The following is a 19,453-nucleotide window of genomic DNA, read 5'->3' on the forward strand; positions in this document are numbered from 1 at the left end:
TTATTTACTGGTCTGTATCAAGTAGACTCCAACTCCCCTTGCAGATCTAGTGTCACAGCTCTCCACGTCGTCAATCAAAACACGCAAAACTCCATATTGTGGATGCTCAGCCTGTCTAGGGGAGGAAAGAAAACTCGAGACCTTGATCCTAGATGACAAAAAGACTTAGGTAACTTCACACAAATTTAGAATATCTACACTAAGTTTAGGATATCTTTTACTGAGTTTATTTTGGCACCCTATATGAAGGTCTTGTGTTTTCTTGCTCCCCGAGGCCTGTATCTAGAGAAGTTTATTGCCAGATTGGCAGTCTAGCCAGGTCAAAGCATCATCAGCCCACAATTGGTCAACTTGTTGAGTGTTGGAGATCCTTGCTCGAGCAAGGATCTTGGTTCTACACGGATTGACCACTCTGCTACCCTAAAGCCATGAGATGAGCCGCCATAGATCTTCTCTAATGCTCGTTTCTCATGAACTTGCCAGGGTTTGTAAAAACAATATGCGCTTCAATTCCAATGTGATAAGCTTAAGATACCATGAAAAATATACATAGGTAATCAATGTTACTGTAGATCAGAAACGGGTTGCGACCTCACAAGTAACACATAACACATAGCACAAGACACAAGACAGAAAACGGGTATACCGTCTGTACAACCAAAACAGGCTGGGAACCTGATGACTCTGTCGTGCCGCTGTCAATGGTTCTATTGATAAAAACTTGCTTTAATAATAGAAAAGCTAAAGTCGAGCAAACATCCATTAGCACATGTTTGCGCCTCGCATTGTCAGCGGTGAGCCACGGCAGCTTAGAAGCTTTTTTGATACGCTGTGGTTTAGTGGGGTTATATGAGGTCATCAGCGCAGAGCCAGTCCCAAAGCAATTGGCCCGAGCTGCGACCCCCATCGGATCAGAATCATTCGAATCTTTGAAGCTTCAACCCTTGTCAACCGAGTTTTGACTTTTGAATTTCTCTACACCGTCAACCGCGATAATTCATTTCAATTGATCACTATCTATAAAGATCGCCGGTCTTATACTATCCATTTGCATAAGGGTGTTGATCCCTTAGGAGCCGCAATGGCGTCGAAGCAACGTCCATCAGTCCTGGTACTTATCATCAACTCTGCGCGCGTCCACGAATACTGCTAATACCATTCAGGTTACGGACGCGAGACAGAGACCACCTCAAAGAAGAGTTCTTCAACGACAAGATACTGGTGCAGGCGCCGGCGGATCTCAGGCACCAATGCGATTCATGACCGTCGACAATGTTCTTCAGTACAACTCTCAAATCCCTTCAGGCCAGCCACGCGGTCCCCCAGCACCGGTTCCTCATGGACGACACCCAGGACCCGCAGGCGGTGCCCTAAGTCGCCGAGTCTCTTCAGGCGGTCTACCCAATGCTCAGTCTCGCACCGGCCAGCCGATGCCCTCGAGAACGACAAAGATAAGCGAGAAGTTGGTCCTTCTTCCGGAAACAGGCGATAACGACGATGACGTCGACGAGGAAATCGAGAGCGAGTCGGTGCTCGCGCGCCGCGTACACGACGATGAGAATCGACCTCTGAAGGACGAAGAGCTGGATGTCCTCAAGAAACGGGGCGGAATCCGCGGAAAGAGTTTTGCTGAGAGGCTGTCCAAGATGCAGAGAACAGATAAGGTTAGCAGACTGACAGCCTACTGTACCGCGCAAGCCTACAAAATTAAGCCGACTGCCGAGTTCCTGCGCAAGAAACATGAGGCTAAAACAAAAATTTACGACGACTGTCTATACGTCATCTACGCCTTGCCGCTCCTCAACGGTACCGATGGTTATCGAGTACGAAGCCGACCTATTCTAAAGACTCCTGGAACTGGAAAGACGGTCCTAGACCTAGAAATCGAACGCAGTGAGCAACGGGACCATCATGAGGGATATTTCGAGGATGATGCATACGAAAACCCTAGTCCTGAGCGTGGCCATGAGATGCCTTCTCACTTGACTGATCGCCCATCAACACCTGAGCGCAGCAACCCCTTCCGCCACGACGATGATGTCTCATCCATGAACCGGCTTGCGCCCGACGCAAAGAATTTTGCTGAAATGTTTGTCTACTCCTACGGTGTCGTTGTCTTCTGGAACTTCACCGAGCACCAGGAGAAGGATATCCTTGCCGACCTAACATTTGCCGATGCCGACGCTACGGAGAATGGCGCTACTAGTCTTCTCACTCGACCCTTGGACCAGGAGGACTATGAGACCGAGGAGTTCCACTTCGAGTACAGCGCTGATATCAAGCGTCCTCGCATCTTTAACGATATGATCACTCTGCTACCGCGATCTGACCATATGATCAAACTCACCATCAGCCATGCTATTGCACAAAGTACGCGGCTGTGTTTCTTTGAAGAACGCATGAGTGAGACTATGATAAGTGCTCAGCATGTACCCAAGACGCTGGCTCTAACAGGAGAGCTTAACATGACACGCACTGAAATCGTGCGTATGTTGGGCCAACTCTTCAAGAGCCGGGTCGACATCAATCTATGTAAGTCTATCCACTACAAATTACGGTATCTTAGTCTGACGATTTCACAGCGTCCAACATCCTCGATGTTCCTAATTTCTTCTGGGACTCTGAACCAACTTTACATCCACTTTACGCCGCCATCCGCGAGTACCTTGAGATCGACCCACGCATCAAAGTTCTTAACGAGCGATGTCGTGTCTTCCTCGATCTTGCCGAGATACTGTCCGACTCCGTTGCCGACGCAAAGATGAGCTACATCACTTGGATCATCATTGTCCTGATTATCGTTAGTATCATGGTTACCGTTACAGAAGTAGCCATCCGTTTCGGCATGCTCAGCAAGGCAAAGGGTACTGGTATTGATCCGGCAATTATCGTACCTGCTCTTGGTGATGGCATATGTGGACAAGGTCATATTGCCTTGCCACCAAGTGACCTCGAAATACTGGCGCAGACATTGGGCCTGCAATCTAACGCCTCGTTCGACGATGTTCAGCAAAGTATTCTGGCTCTGAAAAAGAAGACCCTTCCTGGTGCCTCGATTGTACATACTTCGCATGAGGATATCTGAGATCGACACATCCCATTTCTTACATTTCGCATAGCACGGCGTTAATGGATGGCTGTTATTTTAAGAGTGTCTTTCCTCATAAAAATGTTTACAGGGGTGGTGTTTTGTTAGAATGGACATCAATCCAAATAGGTTCGCGGCCTTTGTCTATCTAGCTTAGGAGTTCTTTGGGAATAAAAGATTTTCGCTTTCGCTATCAGGTATAATAATACACATGTCGAATGCAGATACAGCAACGCAGGCATTAATGTAGAGTATCTATTCTTACTCTGGAAATGCAAACCCTATTCAAGAAAATTGAAGAAACAACCAAAGTTGTATAGAAAAGGCCGCATAGTTTCCGGGCCAGCACATTTTCGAAAAAAACCCATAGCCCATGATCATGATAGTAATAACATCCTCAGTCTCCAATCTCCCCTCCGATCCTGCTTCGTGGTAGGCGAGTCCGTGGGGAGCCGCCGGATATCAAGTACAAATAGAATTTTACCAGATGTCGATCCATGCTACACACCCAGCAGAGATCCCAAGAAGCGAAGAAAAAAGACGCCGAAAAAGAAGCAGTTCGCCTTTGCCAGTCTTCACTCGCCCGATCGTCTATAAAAAGGTCATGTATTAAAAGTGAGAATATCCGATCTCAATAGCGCACCAAGTTTACCGGGCCTGCTGCTCAACGGGTTTGTAGGCGGCGGCAGCAGCCTGTTGGCTCTTGCGGTTCTTGTTGTCGAGTTCGGCCTTGCTGTAGATGGCAGCACCAAGCATTGTGACGGCCATGCCAGCACCGTTAAGCAGGTCGATGGTCACGTCGAAGAGGAAGATGCCGAGAGCAACAGTCAAGCACTGCTTGAGGTTACCACAGACGGTCATGGTCAGAGCACCAGCAAGCTTGTTGGTGTTGAAAGACGAGATGTTGAGCAGAAGGGCGAGGAAACCGTTTCCGAAAAGCGAGGCGAAAGCGGGAGGAAGAGAGACGTCTCCAGAGGTGATCAGCTTGTGGAAGCCGCTGACTTCACCGGTGGCAGTAGCGCAAGCCAGAGCCTGAAGAGCAGCGAGAGGAGACATGCGGAGGAGGAACTCGATTGGGGGGAGAGCGAGAGAGCCAGTCATGAATCGGTTGGTGACGACAGTCTATAAAATGGTCAATAAAGAGTTTAGGCCATATCAGGACAGAGCATACCTTGAGAGCGGCAAGCACAACACCAAGAATGGTGAGAAGGAAACCGGCATCAGTGAAGCTCATCTCACCCAGGGTGGTCATGGCAGCGCCGATGATAAGAGGCAGGAGGGAAAGGTATGTCATGGTGCTGTAGGTTCGGCCGTAGTAAGTGCGGTAGATAAGGATGGTGAAGATCGGGCAGAGCATGCGCATGGTCTGGTAGAAAGGAACGGAGACCATAGCGAGAGATAAGTTGGAAACAGCGATATTGGCAGTGAAGAGAGCACTGAAAGCAACGAGGGCGAGGTTCTCGCGACGCCCTAATCGTGAGAGCTTGAAGTAACCCATTTGCATCATAACATAGGTACCGACACTGGCGAACGAGGCGTGGAGGAAAGTCAAGAGCCATGGGAAGTGGAACTATTGGAAGCGCATGTTAGTCTTTGGACTATCAGGGTACCATAAGCGGTAGATGTTGACAACTTACCATTCCCAGAACAAGCTTGTTGTAAAGAGTGAGGAGCAGAGAGAAGAAGAAGTAGGTTCCGAGCCATGCGAACTTGACGGTACTGGGGATAGAGTACTCGTGCTCAAGGTTATTGTTCTTGGGAGGCTCGGCTCGGCCAGCGTCGCTCTCGACGTCGAGCTCGCCCTTGATATCACGCTCTCTCTCCTCGGCGGAGAGGAGAGGAAGAGGCTCCTCGTTATTTGGGCGGGAAGACATGGTGATGGATGCGCCGGAGATTCGTGTGGATGCGATCAGGTACCGTTGACGTTAAGGTTATCGTGGGGTCTCAAGCATAACCCGGAGTCGACTCAATCAATAACGATGGACCGACTAAGAAATCCGCAAGCGCAGTCGATTACCGACAAAATGCAAATGCAGACCAAGGTGCAGCCGAGTCTTTGATGTATGTAGTTGTAGGTAGTTGTTAAGTGGAAACGTAACACGGAGATAGATGGATGGAAGCGAAGAAAATACAGGGGCCAAGCCAAGGGAGAAGGGGGCGGAGGCGCGTAATATGATGGAATAAAGCGAGTGATTGGACCCAGACAGGGAGATGAATATGGAGACAAGACGAGACGAGACAGGCGAAAATCAAGTACTGATCCCAGGTAAGAAAATGATCTTGCACAACACGCACACACAAAAAAGAAGAGAAAGTTGTGAAGAGTTGTTTCTTTCGAGGGGCTCGAAAAGGAGGGAAAAGAGAGAGTTTAAAGTGACGGGACGGGGAAGAAGGAAAAAAGAGTTGGGAGGCAGAAAAAGGGAGGAAGGTTTTTAGGGAGACAAGCCCCAAAAAGGATCTCAGGCTTACTGTACCTGTGTGATCTGTACCCCCCAAATCAATATCTACGGGGAGGTTCGGAGGCTTCAGTGATTGATAGCGGGGGTGGTTGCCAAAGGGAGTAGTCGGCGGGGCCTTACAAGTGGCTTACAAAAACGGAGCTATTGGATCGGGGTGCGGAGTTTGGAGGAAAAGCCACTGGAGTGTGATTCGAGGTACACTGAGGTGAGGTACCTTGTGGCGTCTGTGTCAAGATTTAGTGAACAACTGTCAGCATTGGCGGAACCTGCTCGTAGTAACCATTACCAGCCTTGATTAGCCATGCTTGGGTGGGCTATTGTTCCAAATGGATTAGATTCTTGAATCCTGCAGTGGGAAATTAAGGTGATCGCTATTACACAAGGTAGACAGTGGCAGTAGTGATTGATAGAGTTCCGCACCAGATCTCACCTAGCACATACAGACTTTACCTGCCACGGATGGATAGAGGTTAGAAACCTCTCCACTGTACAACCGTTAGAGGATCAATCTCATCTTATCACTCTTCACCAACCAACGCAAACTCAATTCATTCAGCAAACAAGCTTACAAGGATGCTTGAATGAAGACTCGGGACTACTCCCTCCAATGACCCAATGCAGGAAAGGACTTTCGATAAATCGTTTTTATTGCCGCCTCTGGAACGTGATCCTGTTACCTGTACATGTATAGTCCAGGGGTTCAGAAGAACCTAACGCGATGGCACTCTACTCTAATCAGAAAAGGGGGCGGGGACATCTCGTCGCGAACCAGGAATACAGCATCTCAGACCAATCACAACATCTCGTGTTGACAATTCTAGCAAGTCACTGGATTGGGTGATGTAGGCTAATGAGAGAGGCGTCAGTAGTTTTATGCTGATATGAGTTGATACAATATCGAATATGGAGCTGAACAGACTGGCCCAGACTGCTCAGGGTGTTATCTTCTTGGTCACGGAGAAAAGGAATTTTCTTCTTCCAAGTGGGTATAATAATAAAACTCTAGTAGCAATAAAACAGTATCCGTTTGTACTCAGTATTTGTATGTGGTATTCTCGACACCCGCTCTCGCAGCACGGATCTCATGTAGACATAACTCAATCTCTATAGGTATTACAAGCGAGAAAGGGCACGTCATTCTCTAGTTAGAGTTGATTTATACCCGCACATGTACGTGTTGAGCCGCGTTGTCGTGAAACGGGCCAAGGACCAGAAAAACTATCCATCATCAAGGACACGCAAGCTCTGGGTTACGTAGGCCAAGGGACAGTGGGAGAAGACGATGGGCATAGTTGTTCCGCGTATTCATGGCTATTTTTATATGTACCGGCACTTGCTCTCTATCTCTAACGGCACTCAGAAAGATCAACACTCTTATGAAACTGTAAGCGTTTAGTCGTTGAGGTCAGTCCGTGATTGGACCTCGATGCGATTATCAGTGAGCAATACGAACCACATCTGCAGAGAGTGTCAGACGGATGTCTCCTTTAGGCGTGTACAGAGAAAGAAGAAGAAAAACACCATTCAGAAGCTGTCACGAGACCAATTTTCAGAACCGAAAAAAAGGAGTAAAAAGGCCGTTGACTTTTGCGCCATCCAAAGCCGTTATTTCCGCCCCATTCATTGTTGCGTCGCCTCAAACTCAAGCGCCTTTACAGGTTTGAATAGCCTTGGCAGATTCCTACAATCTGCATAGCAATCCAATTTTTTCTTTCCCACGCCATGAGACTCCATTTACCGTTGATCCCGATAATTTGTTCTTGGCGGTAGTATCGGAATTCCAACGAACCAGCCCCTGAGAATCATGTTAGTTTATGTCTCAGATTCTCGATAACTTTATTTGTCACTATCCGCTGCGTGATTCAGAATATCAGTCTACGAATGCAAGGATCTGATTGTGTCTCAGCCCCGGAAGGCCGATGCTGCCCTTACAGAAGTCCCCTGCTTTATGATGCTAGAATCCTTGTGGACACGAGTATGTACTTAGTTCGAAGAATGTCGCCTTATGAGGATGGCGAGGCAGGGATGCTAATACGTAGTCTGACGGGAAATGTAACGGTGATTTCTGCAATGGTGACTATCGATATTTCAGGGCAACTCGATGTCGATCCTGATGCTTCAGTGTAGGATCAATTTTGTCTTGACTTGCGTTCTCTAATGGTCGCAATGTCTACTTATGCGGATATCTATGCTCCGAGATCCAAAGCCATACAACAACACAGCACTCCAAGTCTTCATATCTCTCTGGTCTTGCGCCATGACTGTTTCATTTGCCCGCCCTCATTTGTTCACATTCCATTGACTTTAGTAACCGTTGGCTCTATTCAAGGGAGATTCTCCGGATCCGGTCAAGTCTCCAACGGCAAGTTGCCCAATCACGAACAACTAAACTGTCTTCCATTTTATCTTGATGTTTAAGCTCTTGGTCATTCATTGGTATTCATCAATTCCTCCATTACCGTGTTGGAAAGGCAGAAAGTGGCGTTATCAGGTGTGCTCCAAGCTCACATACAAAACATTTACGGCATCTACGGGACATGCGAACATACGACCAACACGCGACAAACAAAGAGACATCTCATATATCATGACACTTCTAACATTCAAGGGCCGATAAAGAGCATTCTTGATGTTTATATAAGATAAAACGGCCAGCAAGAGCGAAGTGTATAAGGAAAAAATTAATTTGTACGTCCATATGCTCTTATTTTCGTTCTAGGATATCTCGATATATCAGGTAACTTTCAAGACGACACATATACCAAGCATCATGACTCCATCGCTTAACAAAACAAAAATTCTTACGCTTCCGTCTCAAGATTTTCCAAAGGCACATAACCCTCCTCTTTCTTAGCTCTTCTCCTACCCAGGGTCTCTCGCACCCAGCCTACAATACCTCTTCCACTCTTCCAGCGAAGACCACCACGCTGCTCAGCGGCAGCCTCATCCATCCATCGGGGACGCTTCCAGAACTTGAGGAACAGGCTGCTCACGACGACACTGACGCTACTGCACGCCATAGCAAAACCAGCCATCATGGGGTGCATGTGGAAACCAATGGGCAGGAAGAAGCCCATGGCAATTGGCAGACCGATAATGTTGTACATGCACGCCCAGGCAAGGTTCAACTTGATGCGACGGAAAATGTACCGAGTGAGGTCCATCGCCGCAGGGATAACCATCAAATCGGTTGGGCGCATGAGAACGATATCGGCGGCTTCCATGGCAACGTCTGTACCGCTAGCCATAGCGATACCGATATCAGCAGTTGCAAGTGCAGGTGAATCGTTAATGCCGTCACCAACCATGGCTACGACCTCGCCTTGTTCTTGGATTTGCTTGATAATCTCTTGCTTCTGGTCGGGACTCATGCCGGCATAAACATTCTCGGGAGCGATGCCGACAGCCGCAGCAACACTGAGGGCAGTAGATCGCTGGTCACCAGTAACAATAGCTGTCTTAACACCCAGTTTGTGAAGGGCCGAGATGGCAGCAGCTGCACCATCCTTAATAGAGTCAGCCAAAGAGAGGTGGCCGCTGTATTTACCATCGATAGCCACGAAAATGTGAGTGGTACCAGTGGCAGGTCCCTTGCTAGAAGCCTTGGTTGCGCTAGAGTCGAGTTGCTCTGATACCTCGATGACATCCTCGGGGACCTCAATGCCGTTCTCCTGCAGGTAGGCAACGTTACCGACCAGCGCCCGATAGCGGTTACGGTCAACAGCTGACGCAGGTTCAACCAGAGCATTAATACCCTTGCCAACAGTGACCTTGAACTCGCCGACACTTCCTTCAAGAACGCCATCGACCTCAATATCAAGCTCGTGTCGAGCTCCTGCGAGGATGGCCTTACCAACGGGATGTTCACTGCCCATCTCAGCAAGGCCAACAATAGCCCACCAAAGTCGACGTCGCCATTCGTTATCATGCCACTCAGACTCGAGAACAGATTCGACAACGCTCATCTTGCCATAGGTGATGGTACCAGTCTTATCGAGGACAATATGTGTAACCTTGGTACATCTCTCGAGAGCAGCGCCACCTTTGATCAAAATGCCGTTCTCAGCACCAACGCCAGTACCAACCATGACGGCAGTAGGTGTAGCTAGACCAAGGGCACAAGGGCATGCGAAAACGATGACAGAAATGCAGAGCTTGACGCATACCATGATCTTACCACCGCTGGAGTCCTGCAAAAAGATTTTAGGTGGGTTTGTAAGCACATGGCTAAGAACCATCCAGCAAAGAAACGTGCTCAAGCCAAGAATGAGGATAGCAGGAATGAAATACCCTGCAATAGTATCGGCGAGTCGCTGGATGGGTGCCCGATTGGTCTGAGCATCTTGAACCAGCTTGACGATTTGGCTGAGCTGAGTGTCACGACCAGCACGAGTGACTCGAAAGTCAACACGACCATCACCATTGACGGATCCGCCAATGACGTGATCGCCTGTTCGCTTCTGAACGGGCATCGCTTCACCTGTCACCATGCTCTCATCTACGAAGGTCTCTCCTCGGACAAGGACACCATCGGCAGGCACCTTATCGCCGGGTCGCAGAATGACGACATCACCAAGCTGGAGAAGCTCAGTAGGAACAGATCGCTCCTCGTGGGCCGAACCACCAACTCCCGGGGTTTTGGGAGTAGTTGGGTCCTTGCCCCAAGCCTCAGCAGCCTTCTCAGCAGCAATGGGGTCTACGTAGATTGTAGCCATAGAAGGTGCCAAAGACATGAGCCGAGAAAGAGCCTTGGATGTCTGACCCTTGGCGCTATTCTCTAGGTAACGACTTAATGTGATGAATGTGATGAGCATAGTGCTGGTGTCAAAAATGGTGCTCGGCCTGGTATGAGGAGGCAAAAGCAGAGAGACGGTCATTGTCAAAATGCTGAAGAAGAAGGCACAAGATGTTCCGAGGATAACAAGAACATCCATTGTCGGTGAGCGGTGCTTGACTGACTTCCATGCTGAAATATAAAAACGCTTTCCAATGCCGAATTGGACTGGTATCGTAAGGACTAAACAGATAATGTCTCCAAGATAGAGACCGGGAATCAACTCAAACCTGCCAAGATCAAGAGCTGGCGCACACATAGGCAAGATCATGTTCAGAATAAAGACCGGGATAGCAAAGGCTAAGGAGGTTCGGAAAGCCGTCCTCCACTCATTGATCTCTCGTGTCTTTGCGAGTGACTCGAGCTGTGCATTGTTGTCTTGGGTGTCGGCCACAATGGCGTTGTATCCCTTAGCTTCGACAGCTTCCACGATGGCCCGAAGACCAATAACACCAGGTTGGTGAGTGACGGTGAGGCGTGATGAAGCAAGGCTTACCGAAACTGAATCGACGCCGTGCATGGCTGTCAGCTCAGCCTCCAAAGCTTCTGCTGCAGCCGCATCGGGAACACCATAAACTTTGAACTGTGCCGTGGACGATGACCCGCTATGATGATCATTGGTTGGTTGTGAAGAAATAACTTCCGCGTCGAAGCCACGGTCGTCGATTATTTCCGCTATTTGCTCCGGCGAGAGTTTGGTAACATCATGTGTAATAACGGCTCTTTCCGCGAGAAGACTGATATTGAATTTGAGGACGCCTTCTACGTCCTTGAATCCACCCTCAACAGCTGATGTGCAAGCACCGCATGTCATGCCCTCGATCGCTACTGTCGTGATGGCAATGTTGCCGGCGTTGTCAGAATCCTTGCCAGATTTGTCAGCCACCACTTTGCCCGAGTCGACAATCGTAGCATCAAAGCCGCGGTCTTCGATGATTTCGGCGATTTGTTCGGCAGTGAGAAGGTCGGGATCGTGTTCGATAACAGCTCTCTCGGAGAGCAATGAGATGCTGAAGCTCTTGACACCGGGAACATCTTTGAAGCCACCTTCAACGGCAGAAGTGCAGGCTCCACAGGTCATGCCCTCGACGGCGATGGTTGTCGTAATAAAGTCATTGTCGTCTTCGTTGTGTGTAAAGCGTCTGGCGACAGGGCTGGGGAGGTCGGTCGAGAGGACTTCAGCATCGAAGCCTCGGTCTTCGATAATATCTTTGACTTGGTCGGCGGAGATAACTTGAGGGTTGTGCATGATGACTGCGCGCTCCATAACCAGACTGACTGAAATGTTTCCAACACCATCAACGCCCTTGAAGCCAGCTTCAACAGCAGAAGTACATGCGCCGCATCTATAGAGGAAACGGGGTCAGTGATATATTCCCGAACAGGTCGCATGAACTTGGCAGAGGGCCGCAAAAGCCGAACGAAACTCCATAACTGGGTCCCGGGATGACCGGCGGAAGTTGAGGAAAAGAATAGAACTGTGATCAAACTCACGTCATGCCGTCCACTCGAAGTGTCGTTGTAGCAAGATGGGCGCCGGCGCCGGGACTCCTCGGAACGGAGAGCGCGACATTATTTGTGTCCTTGGTAGGGACTTGGATGTAGGCGGGAGCCATCGCGACGGCTTGTGGCTCGTGAGCCTCGACTCGAGGATCGTGAATATGTTGCGATCCTCAGAAGCCAAGAGATTATGGAGTTGAAGATTGATTGCCAGATGGCGGCGGAAAGCGGGATGAACGGCACTTGTGGTCTTGGGTCTCACTCTCGCGGTTAGACTCGTTTGGTGGTTGGTTGCTAATAATGGAATGAACGGGTTCTAGTTCAATCGTCCAGCCACGACCATTTCAATTTCAATTTGGTGGAGATTCGATGCAAACAATAAATCGAGCAGCAGCTCGGCAGAAAGAGAGAAAACAGATAAAGAAGAAGAGTTGCAGTGTTGGACAAACAAGGAAATCGGAGGCCAAGATCAGTACTGTATCAAGCCTGGACTGGAAGGTCACAGCTTTAACAAATGAGCCACTAAGACCACGAAGACCGGCTTCAATTGCTGATGTATGTGTATACGTATGTCGGCTATTTTTGGCGTTAGTCAGACGAAAGAAAGAGAACAAAATGAACGACCACTTGGGTACGAGAAAAGAAGAATAAGAAGAAGACACCAGGCCAAGAACGAAAGGACATGACATGAGCAAGACTCCAAAGGACGGCGTCTCGGCGTTTTAACTACGATTCAGGGGAAACACTCACTGCTATTAGCAAGGAAACACCAACAAAACAGTTCGCGAGGCGAGAGGCCCAAAAACCATCACATCCGGGACGAGTCTTGGCTCAGCGACTGTTACGGTCAAGTTCCAGTTTGGGGTCTGTTTCCGCTGATATCCAAGACGGTTTGATACCTCTCGTTGGTGGATTTAATACAAAGATGCGACTGCTGGAGCACCAGATTTCTTGCTTGCAGGGATGTTTCACTAGAGACTCAGAAATTCCCAAACGAGGCCCAGGGTCTCTTTGAACAATGGAGATGAATAGGGAGCTTGGGGCCGGGAAATGCTGAGACCTGAGACAAGGGGACTCCGCTGTTAAAGAAAAACCTGGTCGATTGGCCGCAATCTGTTAGTGAGCAGTGACAGATGCTCAGACAGTTCAAAGAAGTCTGTGAATGGTTGTGAAAGAGTGAGATCGGTGAGATCGGTGCAACCATAGCCACAAGGCGAAGGCCGCTGATGTTTATACCTCATCACTAGGTACCTATTCTTATCTCTCCTTTTATTTCTCAGTCACAGGGTGACTAGAGCTCTGCAATGGCTCACCTTCAGCTGGCCTTTTATGGCGCCATCTCTTGTCCTGAAAGGCGCAAGTGTCGATCATTCAAGTTGCAACCATGCAGCACCGAGACTGTCCAACCAGCTTTTACCCTTCATGAACTATCGGAACTAGACGCACCGACCTCTCTTTAGGAAGACTTCAGCTTGGCTTGGAACTGAACAGGAGTTGAATCTTCAATTTCCTGTCATTGTCGATCGCAACTCTGCCGTCAACCTCTAGTCGACCATCACCAATCAACGTATGTATTTGGAAGTAGTAATGTCTTACTATATGTAAGACGCAATAGAGTCCAATTGTGAGGTCTTTGAGACGGGTGTTCCACGTTCCGGCAGTCAATGTCGATGTGTCGCGTGCAAGGCGACAGCTGCCAATGCGGTCAGCATGCCTCTGCCTTGCAGCCCATCAGCAGTACGAACGCTAGACTCGTTGTCACTCGTAGCTGAACTCAATAAGTTCCCAAGACAGCATAGGCAAGTCCACCAGTGGCTAAGTTATCGTATATGTTGTGGCTTCTTGTCAGTTTCCTTGGCGATAGACGGGTTGAATTGAGTTTGTACATGATTTGCACAGCCATTGACATACTCGAATGGTGACATCGAGTACCATCTAGCTGTCTTTTAAGGAAGCATCTTCTGGTTGTGGTTTGCGTTGGCACAGAGGTGAATGAGTTGGGTATCGCATTTTACACATAATCCAGATATACACAAGCCATGGTATGAACATAACTGGCAGTGTCGAGCTCCGACATCAAAAGCCAAGACTGTTCCTTCAGTGGCTCATGCAACATGAGAAATGAAGTATAAGGCGACAAGCCAGAGAACTCCAAGTCGAGATTGAAAACCATTATTCTATCACGGACATATTAGTACAGGGTAGTCGGCTTCACATTAGAAGACCCCACGCTTACAAGTAATTCGACCCCACATCCCATGAGCCCCGCGCCCACCATACGCTGCCTGCCTAGCGCTCCAGCCTCACCTTGAACTAAGCTCCGATGCTCCATCTTGAACTCATCGACATATCACTTGCACAAGCTGCGACTATCAACGTAGAGTATTTCCTGGGTCCGAGCCCCGACCGGAGGGTATAATAGAGCGCAGGAAATTACGGACTTTCACTACAGTCACTACTTTCCGCTTCTCTCCGTGCTGTGACGTACTTGATATCCGTCGTCTACCGCCCGAGGCTGTAGCCTCAACCACAACACATCATGGAGCAGACGAAGGCTCTTAACGCGCTGGAGGTATGCATAACTGGGAAAAATGAGATGTAAACAGACTGACAACTGCAATAGCCATTCATCGCTCTCTCCAAATCAGCTACATCTCCTCGCGCAGCTGCCGATCTCGTCACCAGAGCTACATCAGCACCAAACACATTCCTCTTCAGTGATCTCTTACAAACACGCGCCATCCAAAACCTCGCCGACTCAGAGTTCGCTTCGCATCTCAAACTTCTCCAGATCTTCTCCTATGGGACATACTCGTCATACAAAACGACAGAAGGCCTACCAGCGCTTGCCGAAGTACAGGCAACTAAGCTACGGCAGCTATCGCTTCTATCACTGGTCCGAGATCGACAGAACCTCTCCTATGCCGCGCTACAGGAAGCTCTGGATCTACCTGGAGCACGTGAGGTAGAGGCCTTGGTGATTTCCGCGGTTTACGCTGGTCTACTTCACGCCACACTTGACCCAGCTCGTGCAGTCGTGCAGGTCACCAGTGTTGCGCCTCTACGTGATCTCGCCCCTGGAGCGATACCTGACATGGCCGCTGCACTGAAGAAATGGTCTGACCGCTGCACCACCACCCTCGAAGGCCTTGATCTTCAGATCAAGGAGATCCGAACAACCGCCGCAGCTCGACAGCGTGAGCAGCGCCTGGCGGACGAGAAGTTACAGCAGTTAATCAACGAACAACAAGAGGGAATGGGACCACGCAAGTACGATCTGCCAAACATGACACGGGACCTGGGTAGACGGGGGTTTAACAAGCGATCAGTCATGGATACAGGTAATTTGGTAGACAACGACAGTATGGATGTCGACGAGGCCGAAGAGGAGAAGAAACGAGCAAATAAGCGCAAGCTTTGAAGACAGTATCCCTTTTGAGTCAGGAGAACCAAAAGTCAAGCTCGCAACATGTATCACGAAGAACCATGACATAATAGACGATACGGCGCCTTTTATTAGCCCTACATCGGTACAGAATGCCGCCCTGAGACTTGTACTAATTCTAATGACCTGTCAAGGTCACAAATAAGAAGGAAAAACGCATGGCCGGAAATGACTCAAGATCATGTTCCAGACCGGGAATAGCTAAATTATAAAGAAGACCTGGTTGATAAACAGTAGATTTCCGTACGCCAGCCTCAAGAAAACAACGCCCGAGCTCAATCGAGAGACTGGGATAGTATTGTCGCTTAATGAAGGCCCCTGATCATTACAGTCGTGAGTATTGATATGATGTCCAAAGAGATTCTCGCGGAGATGGCTTTTTCTTTTAATGGGAATTTGAAAGGCCAGTAATGGCCGGCATTAGTGACCGCGGTTGAATGTGAAAAGAATAGTTGCTTAGAGACGCTTTCCCGGAACAAGAATGAAGAGAACACAGAGTGCAGCATCAATGAGAACAGTCACTGCGAGGACCATGATAGCACGCTTGGCGATGAGCTTGCGAACGTAGGGTTCACGAATGCGAGAGAAGTTGAAGGGGGTGTACTCGCTGTAACCAACTAGGGCCATGATAGGGTCCAGAGAGTATTGGTAAGACGCAAGGAAATAGACACCGACGGTGAATGGAAGGATGAGCTATTTAGAGTCAGTGAGTTTTCGAGAGCTCCCTTGAATGAGGCACTTACCCAGCATCTGGTTGCACGAGAGTAGTCAAGGAAAATGAGAACAAACGCAGCCCAGAGGGCGGCAAACATGGCAATAAGACCGAGGATAAGTCGCATGATGAGAGTAGGTGGGATAAGGTTGCCCAGAGCCTTCATTCGAAGGAAGCCTGGGAAAGCATCACGCTCCATAGCCTGGAAGACATAGTCCTTGGCAACATCAAATACCTCGGGATCGTCGCGGCCATACTCTTCGATGGCAGTAGTGACCTCTGCGGTAATAGAACCTGGGAGGGTGATTTCTCGCTCGGCTCCAGGAAGGAGGAAAGTGTAGAGAATTTTCTCAGCTGAGGCTCGGATGTCCTGTCGCGCAACGGTATGAGCGGGCGAGTTGGATTCGGTAGTGACTTCGTGAGAGTTGCTGAACTGAGGGCTGGGTCTAACAGGCGCAGAGGCACTCTGAGGTGAATCGTGACTTTGGTCCTCTCTAAGGAATGCAGACATTTGCGCATCTTGGTTCTTCTCCTTCTCAGTCGCATACATGGACGGACCTGCCGTTCTAGGTTCCAACTCGCCAATATTCTCGAGGATAGCTGAAGATCGTTTTGATTGTGCTTCGGGAGTGCCAATAAGGACGGATCGTCGAAGTTCGCGAACATAATGTCGGCAGAGCGACATGTGCTGGGCAACATCGAGCCTGGCTATGTCAGCTAAGCTCTCTGGAAAGCCAATCCCGCATGAACCTACCAGAAGTCGAGATAATCCACCGAGCGTTGCTGATCGCGCATGTAGATATAGAACGAGAAAAGGTCGACGGGAGGGAGAGTGCGACGACTCAAGACCTCAAAGAGCGTAGGCAGTCGGTTTCTCGTCATGTCAGGCTGAGGCGACGGCGATGCCATCGTGGTAACAGGTTCGTGTTCGGCCATGTCGGGCGAACGTATTATACTTGTCGATAAGGTGAGAGTGAATGTTAAAATGAAAGAGGCGTTTCTGGCGCGCGGAGCAACTGCCGGGAAGCTTTATGGAAGGGCCCGGGTACGCGAAGTTCCCCTGATTACGACCGACGACAGGCCGCTAAGTCTTGTCGAAGCAACCGCGCACTCTCCTAAGCGAAGCAGTCTCCGAATGAGAGAAATGAGACGCTTATGCGCAAAGGATGGCGATATTTGCGGTGCCTTGAAATCAATTGCCCCAAGCTGGAATGATGGAATCGTTATGCAGCAACGGCCAAGATTGGATGCAATGCTTGCTTCGCGGTAAACACCACTGGAGGCTAAACGTGGACCATACGACGCCTCTAGCCCATCTGGGGTTAGCTGTTTGTCCGAACTGTGAATCGACCGCTATCACGTGAGAGCATGGTGGGCCATCAGGGCTGCGCTCTAATTGGTTCGCCAGGCCCACAGAGTGCCTGCCGATTTCGAGGGCTACGCACAAAGATTTTTGGCAATTACTCCAGCTACTTCATCACACCTTCCTAACGACCAATCTCGAAGAGACGAGCCGCAGGTACGACCAATATTCCCTCCTCTCCTCCCTCGAAGTCCTTTTTCTCTCAAGAGACTACGAGCACGAGCGACTCATTCTTTTATCAACTTCGTCGACCGAAGGACTAACCCTCATATTTCCAGCCATGTCGTCCAAGAAGCCCTCCGGCAAGACTCAGCGCTCCGCCATCGCGGATGTCGTCGCCCGCGAGTACACCATCCACATGCACAAGCGAGTACGTTGCTTCGCCAAATAATAGCTCGAGAACCGGAGCTTCAAGTGTATGGGTTAAATGCTAACGAGCAAAAGCTCCATGGTGTCACCTTCAAGAAGAGGGCTCCCCGTGCTATCAAGGAGATCAAGGCCTTTGCCACCAAGTCCATGGTACGACTATCCATCCCATGAGCCTGATGTCGAATGCGAAGCAATTGCAGAGGGCAAAGTTGTCAAAATGAACCACACGTGCTAACCTTCACGATAGGGTACCTCTGATGTCCGCATCGACCCCCAGTTGAACAAGAAGGTCTGGGAGCAGGGTATCAAGGGTGTTGACTACCGACTCCGAGTGCGAATTTCCCGACGACGAAACGACGAGGAGGGTGCCAAGGAGAAGCTGTACAGCTACGTCCAGGCTGTGAACGTCAAGAACCCCAAGGGTCTTGCCACAGTCGTTGTTGAGGAATAAATATAAAAAGTTTCTCTTGGGACAGGTTCTATGGTGGCATGGCATTTGGAGTTGCATTCGGCATTCTGGCTTTTGACGCTGAATATACACAGAGGGAAAAAATGTGATCAAAGCTTGAAGTCAACACAAACGACAATCGGTGCCTCGGCGTGAAGTGGTCTATGGACAAGGCTTTTTTTATGAGGGCGAAAATAATCATTTACGTTCTGACGTGATGATGCGAATGTTATGAGTCGTCGATTAGAGGGTCTGCTATCGACAATGGTGTACATGTTTCTGACCCTATCAAAATCCCCTCCCTTCGCTGTTAAACCAGCTGTGGAAATGCCATGCAATCCTGTAACCTACCAAGTCATCAAACCAAATTCCGTACACCTGGTACTCCTGTTCCTTTATACAATTATCAAAGCACCAACCCCTAGTAAAACCTAGTTATTCGTCCTCAACATCCCTGTGGCGTGCCAGGACCTTCTTCTGGAACTCCTCGGTATCCTTGTCCCACAGCTCGGCAGCCTCACCGTTGAGGGGTGAAGCACTGAGAATTTGTTAGTGAAAAGGTTATGGTCAATCTCGAAACTGTGTACGTACTTGTTGGGCTCGCCAAGCAAGCTTTGAAGGCTCAGCAGAACAGTTTGGATGTTGTAAGCAGCAGTCCACTTGTCCTTGAGAATGTCCAAGCAGATGCGGCCGGAGAAGTCGACATTAGGATGATAGATGGGTGTCTTGAATAGCACCGTAGGAGCGGCGTAAGGGTAGTTGGAGGGGAATGCAAAGCTGAGCTTGAAGGTCAACCCGGCGTAGGGGGTATCGTCGGGACCCTCGATGGTGGCAGTCCAAGCGAGGAGGTTTCCATCCGCGCCGGGGAAGGCAGAGACGCCGGGAGCGGGCGACGTCATGAGTTGCATCAGCTCGGTCTGCAGTCTGTCCAGAGTCAGCATCCGTAGCGACTATAATGTCTCGGGACGAGTATTCACCTCTTGGTCGTGCTTTGAGAGTCAGGGCCCTTGTGACCAGAGTTAAGCTTGGCGGCCTGGACACTGCCGGGAGCTGAGTTCTGGCTATCCTCCATGTTGTAGTCCATTGTGAGATGTCGATGCTGATGTTGTTTCCTCGAGTAAAACTGAGTATGAAGAGATGCTGACAGCCAAGAAAGCAACAGAAGAGTAGATGCTATTATAGGTTGCTTGGAGGGAGCGGTAGGGAATTGTTTATGTACAGTCAACAATTCCGCA

General features: G+C 49.3%; 7 protein-coding genes across 7 annotated transcripts; 3 read left to right on the top strand and 4 right to left on the bottom strand.

The window, feature by feature from the left end:
* Nucleotides 1-1,081: 1,081 nt before the first annotated feature.
* Nucleotides 1,082-3,085, top strand: FMAN_00408 (uncharacterized protein; the record flags this gene model as incomplete). Its single annotated transcript, XM_041822254.1, has 3 exons — nt 1,082-1,111; nt 1,164-2,532; nt 2,583-3,085. The coding sequence occupies 3 exons, from the start codon at nt 1,082-1,084 to the stop codon at nt 3,083-3,085; spliced, it is 1,902 nt and encodes a 633-aa protein (XP_041687953.1).
* A 651-nt stretch (nt 3,086-3,736) lies between these two features.
* FMAN_00409 (uncharacterized protein) lies at nt 3,737-4,962 on the bottom strand (the record flags this gene model as incomplete). The annotated part of the gene is made up of 3 exons (XM_041822255.1): nt 3,737-4,210; nt 4,260-4,658; nt 4,726-4,962. 3 exons carry the CDS (start codon nt 4,960-4,962, stop codon nt 3,737-3,739), a joined length of 1,110 nt encoding a protein of 369 aa, XP_041687954.1.
* Nucleotides 4,963-8,348: 3,386 nt separating this feature from the next.
* On the bottom strand, nt 8,349-11,997 carry FMAN_00410 (uncharacterized protein; the record flags this gene model as incomplete). The annotated part of the gene is made up of 2 exons (XM_041822257.1): nt 8,349-11,727; nt 11,876-11,997. The coding sequence occupies 2 exons, from the start codon at nt 11,995-11,997 to the stop codon at nt 8,349-8,351; spliced, it is 3,501 nt and encodes a 1,166-aa protein (XP_041687955.1).
* Nucleotides 11,998-14,420: 2,423 nt separating this feature from the next.
* On the top strand, nt 14,421-15,302 carry FMAN_00411 (uncharacterized protein; the record flags this gene model as incomplete). Its single annotated transcript, XM_041822258.1, has 2 exons — nt 14,421-14,453; nt 14,505-15,302. The coding sequence occupies 2 exons, from the start codon at nt 14,421-14,423 to the stop codon at nt 15,300-15,302; spliced, it is 831 nt and encodes a 276-aa protein (XP_041687956.1).
* Nucleotides 15,303-15,782: 480 nt separating this feature from the next.
* On the bottom strand, nt 15,783-16,974 carry FMAN_00412 (putative RAX1 Protein involved in determination of budding patterns; the record flags this gene model as incomplete). The annotated part of the gene is made up of 3 exons (XM_041822259.1): nt 15,783-16,019; nt 16,070-16,742; nt 16,793-16,974. The coding sequence occupies 3 exons, from the start codon at nt 16,972-16,974 to the stop codon at nt 15,783-15,785; spliced, it is 1,092 nt and encodes a 363-aa protein (XP_041687957.1).
* Nucleotides 16,975-17,681: 707 nt separating this feature from the next.
* On the top strand, nt 17,682-18,221 carry FMAN_00413 (putative ribosomal protein L31.e.A, cytosolic; the record flags this gene model as incomplete). Its single annotated transcript, XM_041822260.1, has 3 exons — nt 17,682-17,771; nt 17,846-17,920; nt 18,018-18,221. The coding sequence occupies 3 exons, from the start codon at nt 17,682-17,684 to the stop codon at nt 18,219-18,221; spliced, it is 369 nt and encodes a 122-aa protein (XP_041687958.1).
* Nucleotides 18,222-18,653: 432 nt separating this feature from the next.
* On the bottom strand, nt 18,654-19,302 carry FMAN_00414 (putative ubiquitin-conjugating enzyme E2-C; the record flags this gene model as incomplete). The annotated part of the gene is made up of 3 exons (XM_041822261.1): nt 18,654-18,756; nt 18,810-19,142; nt 19,196-19,302. 3 exons carry the CDS (start codon nt 19,300-19,302, stop codon nt 18,654-18,656), a joined length of 543 nt encoding a protein of 180 aa, XP_041687959.1.
* Between the last annotated feature and the right edge of the window lie 151 nt (nt 19,303-19,453).

The sequence above is a fragment of the Fusarium mangiferae genome, assembly GCF_900044065.1.
Source record: "Fusarium mangiferae strain MRC7560 genome assembly, contig: FMAN_scaffold013, whole genome shotgun sequence".
NCBI lineage: Eukaryota > Fungi > Ascomycota > Sordariomycetes > Hypocreales > Nectriaceae > Fusarium > Fusarium mangiferae.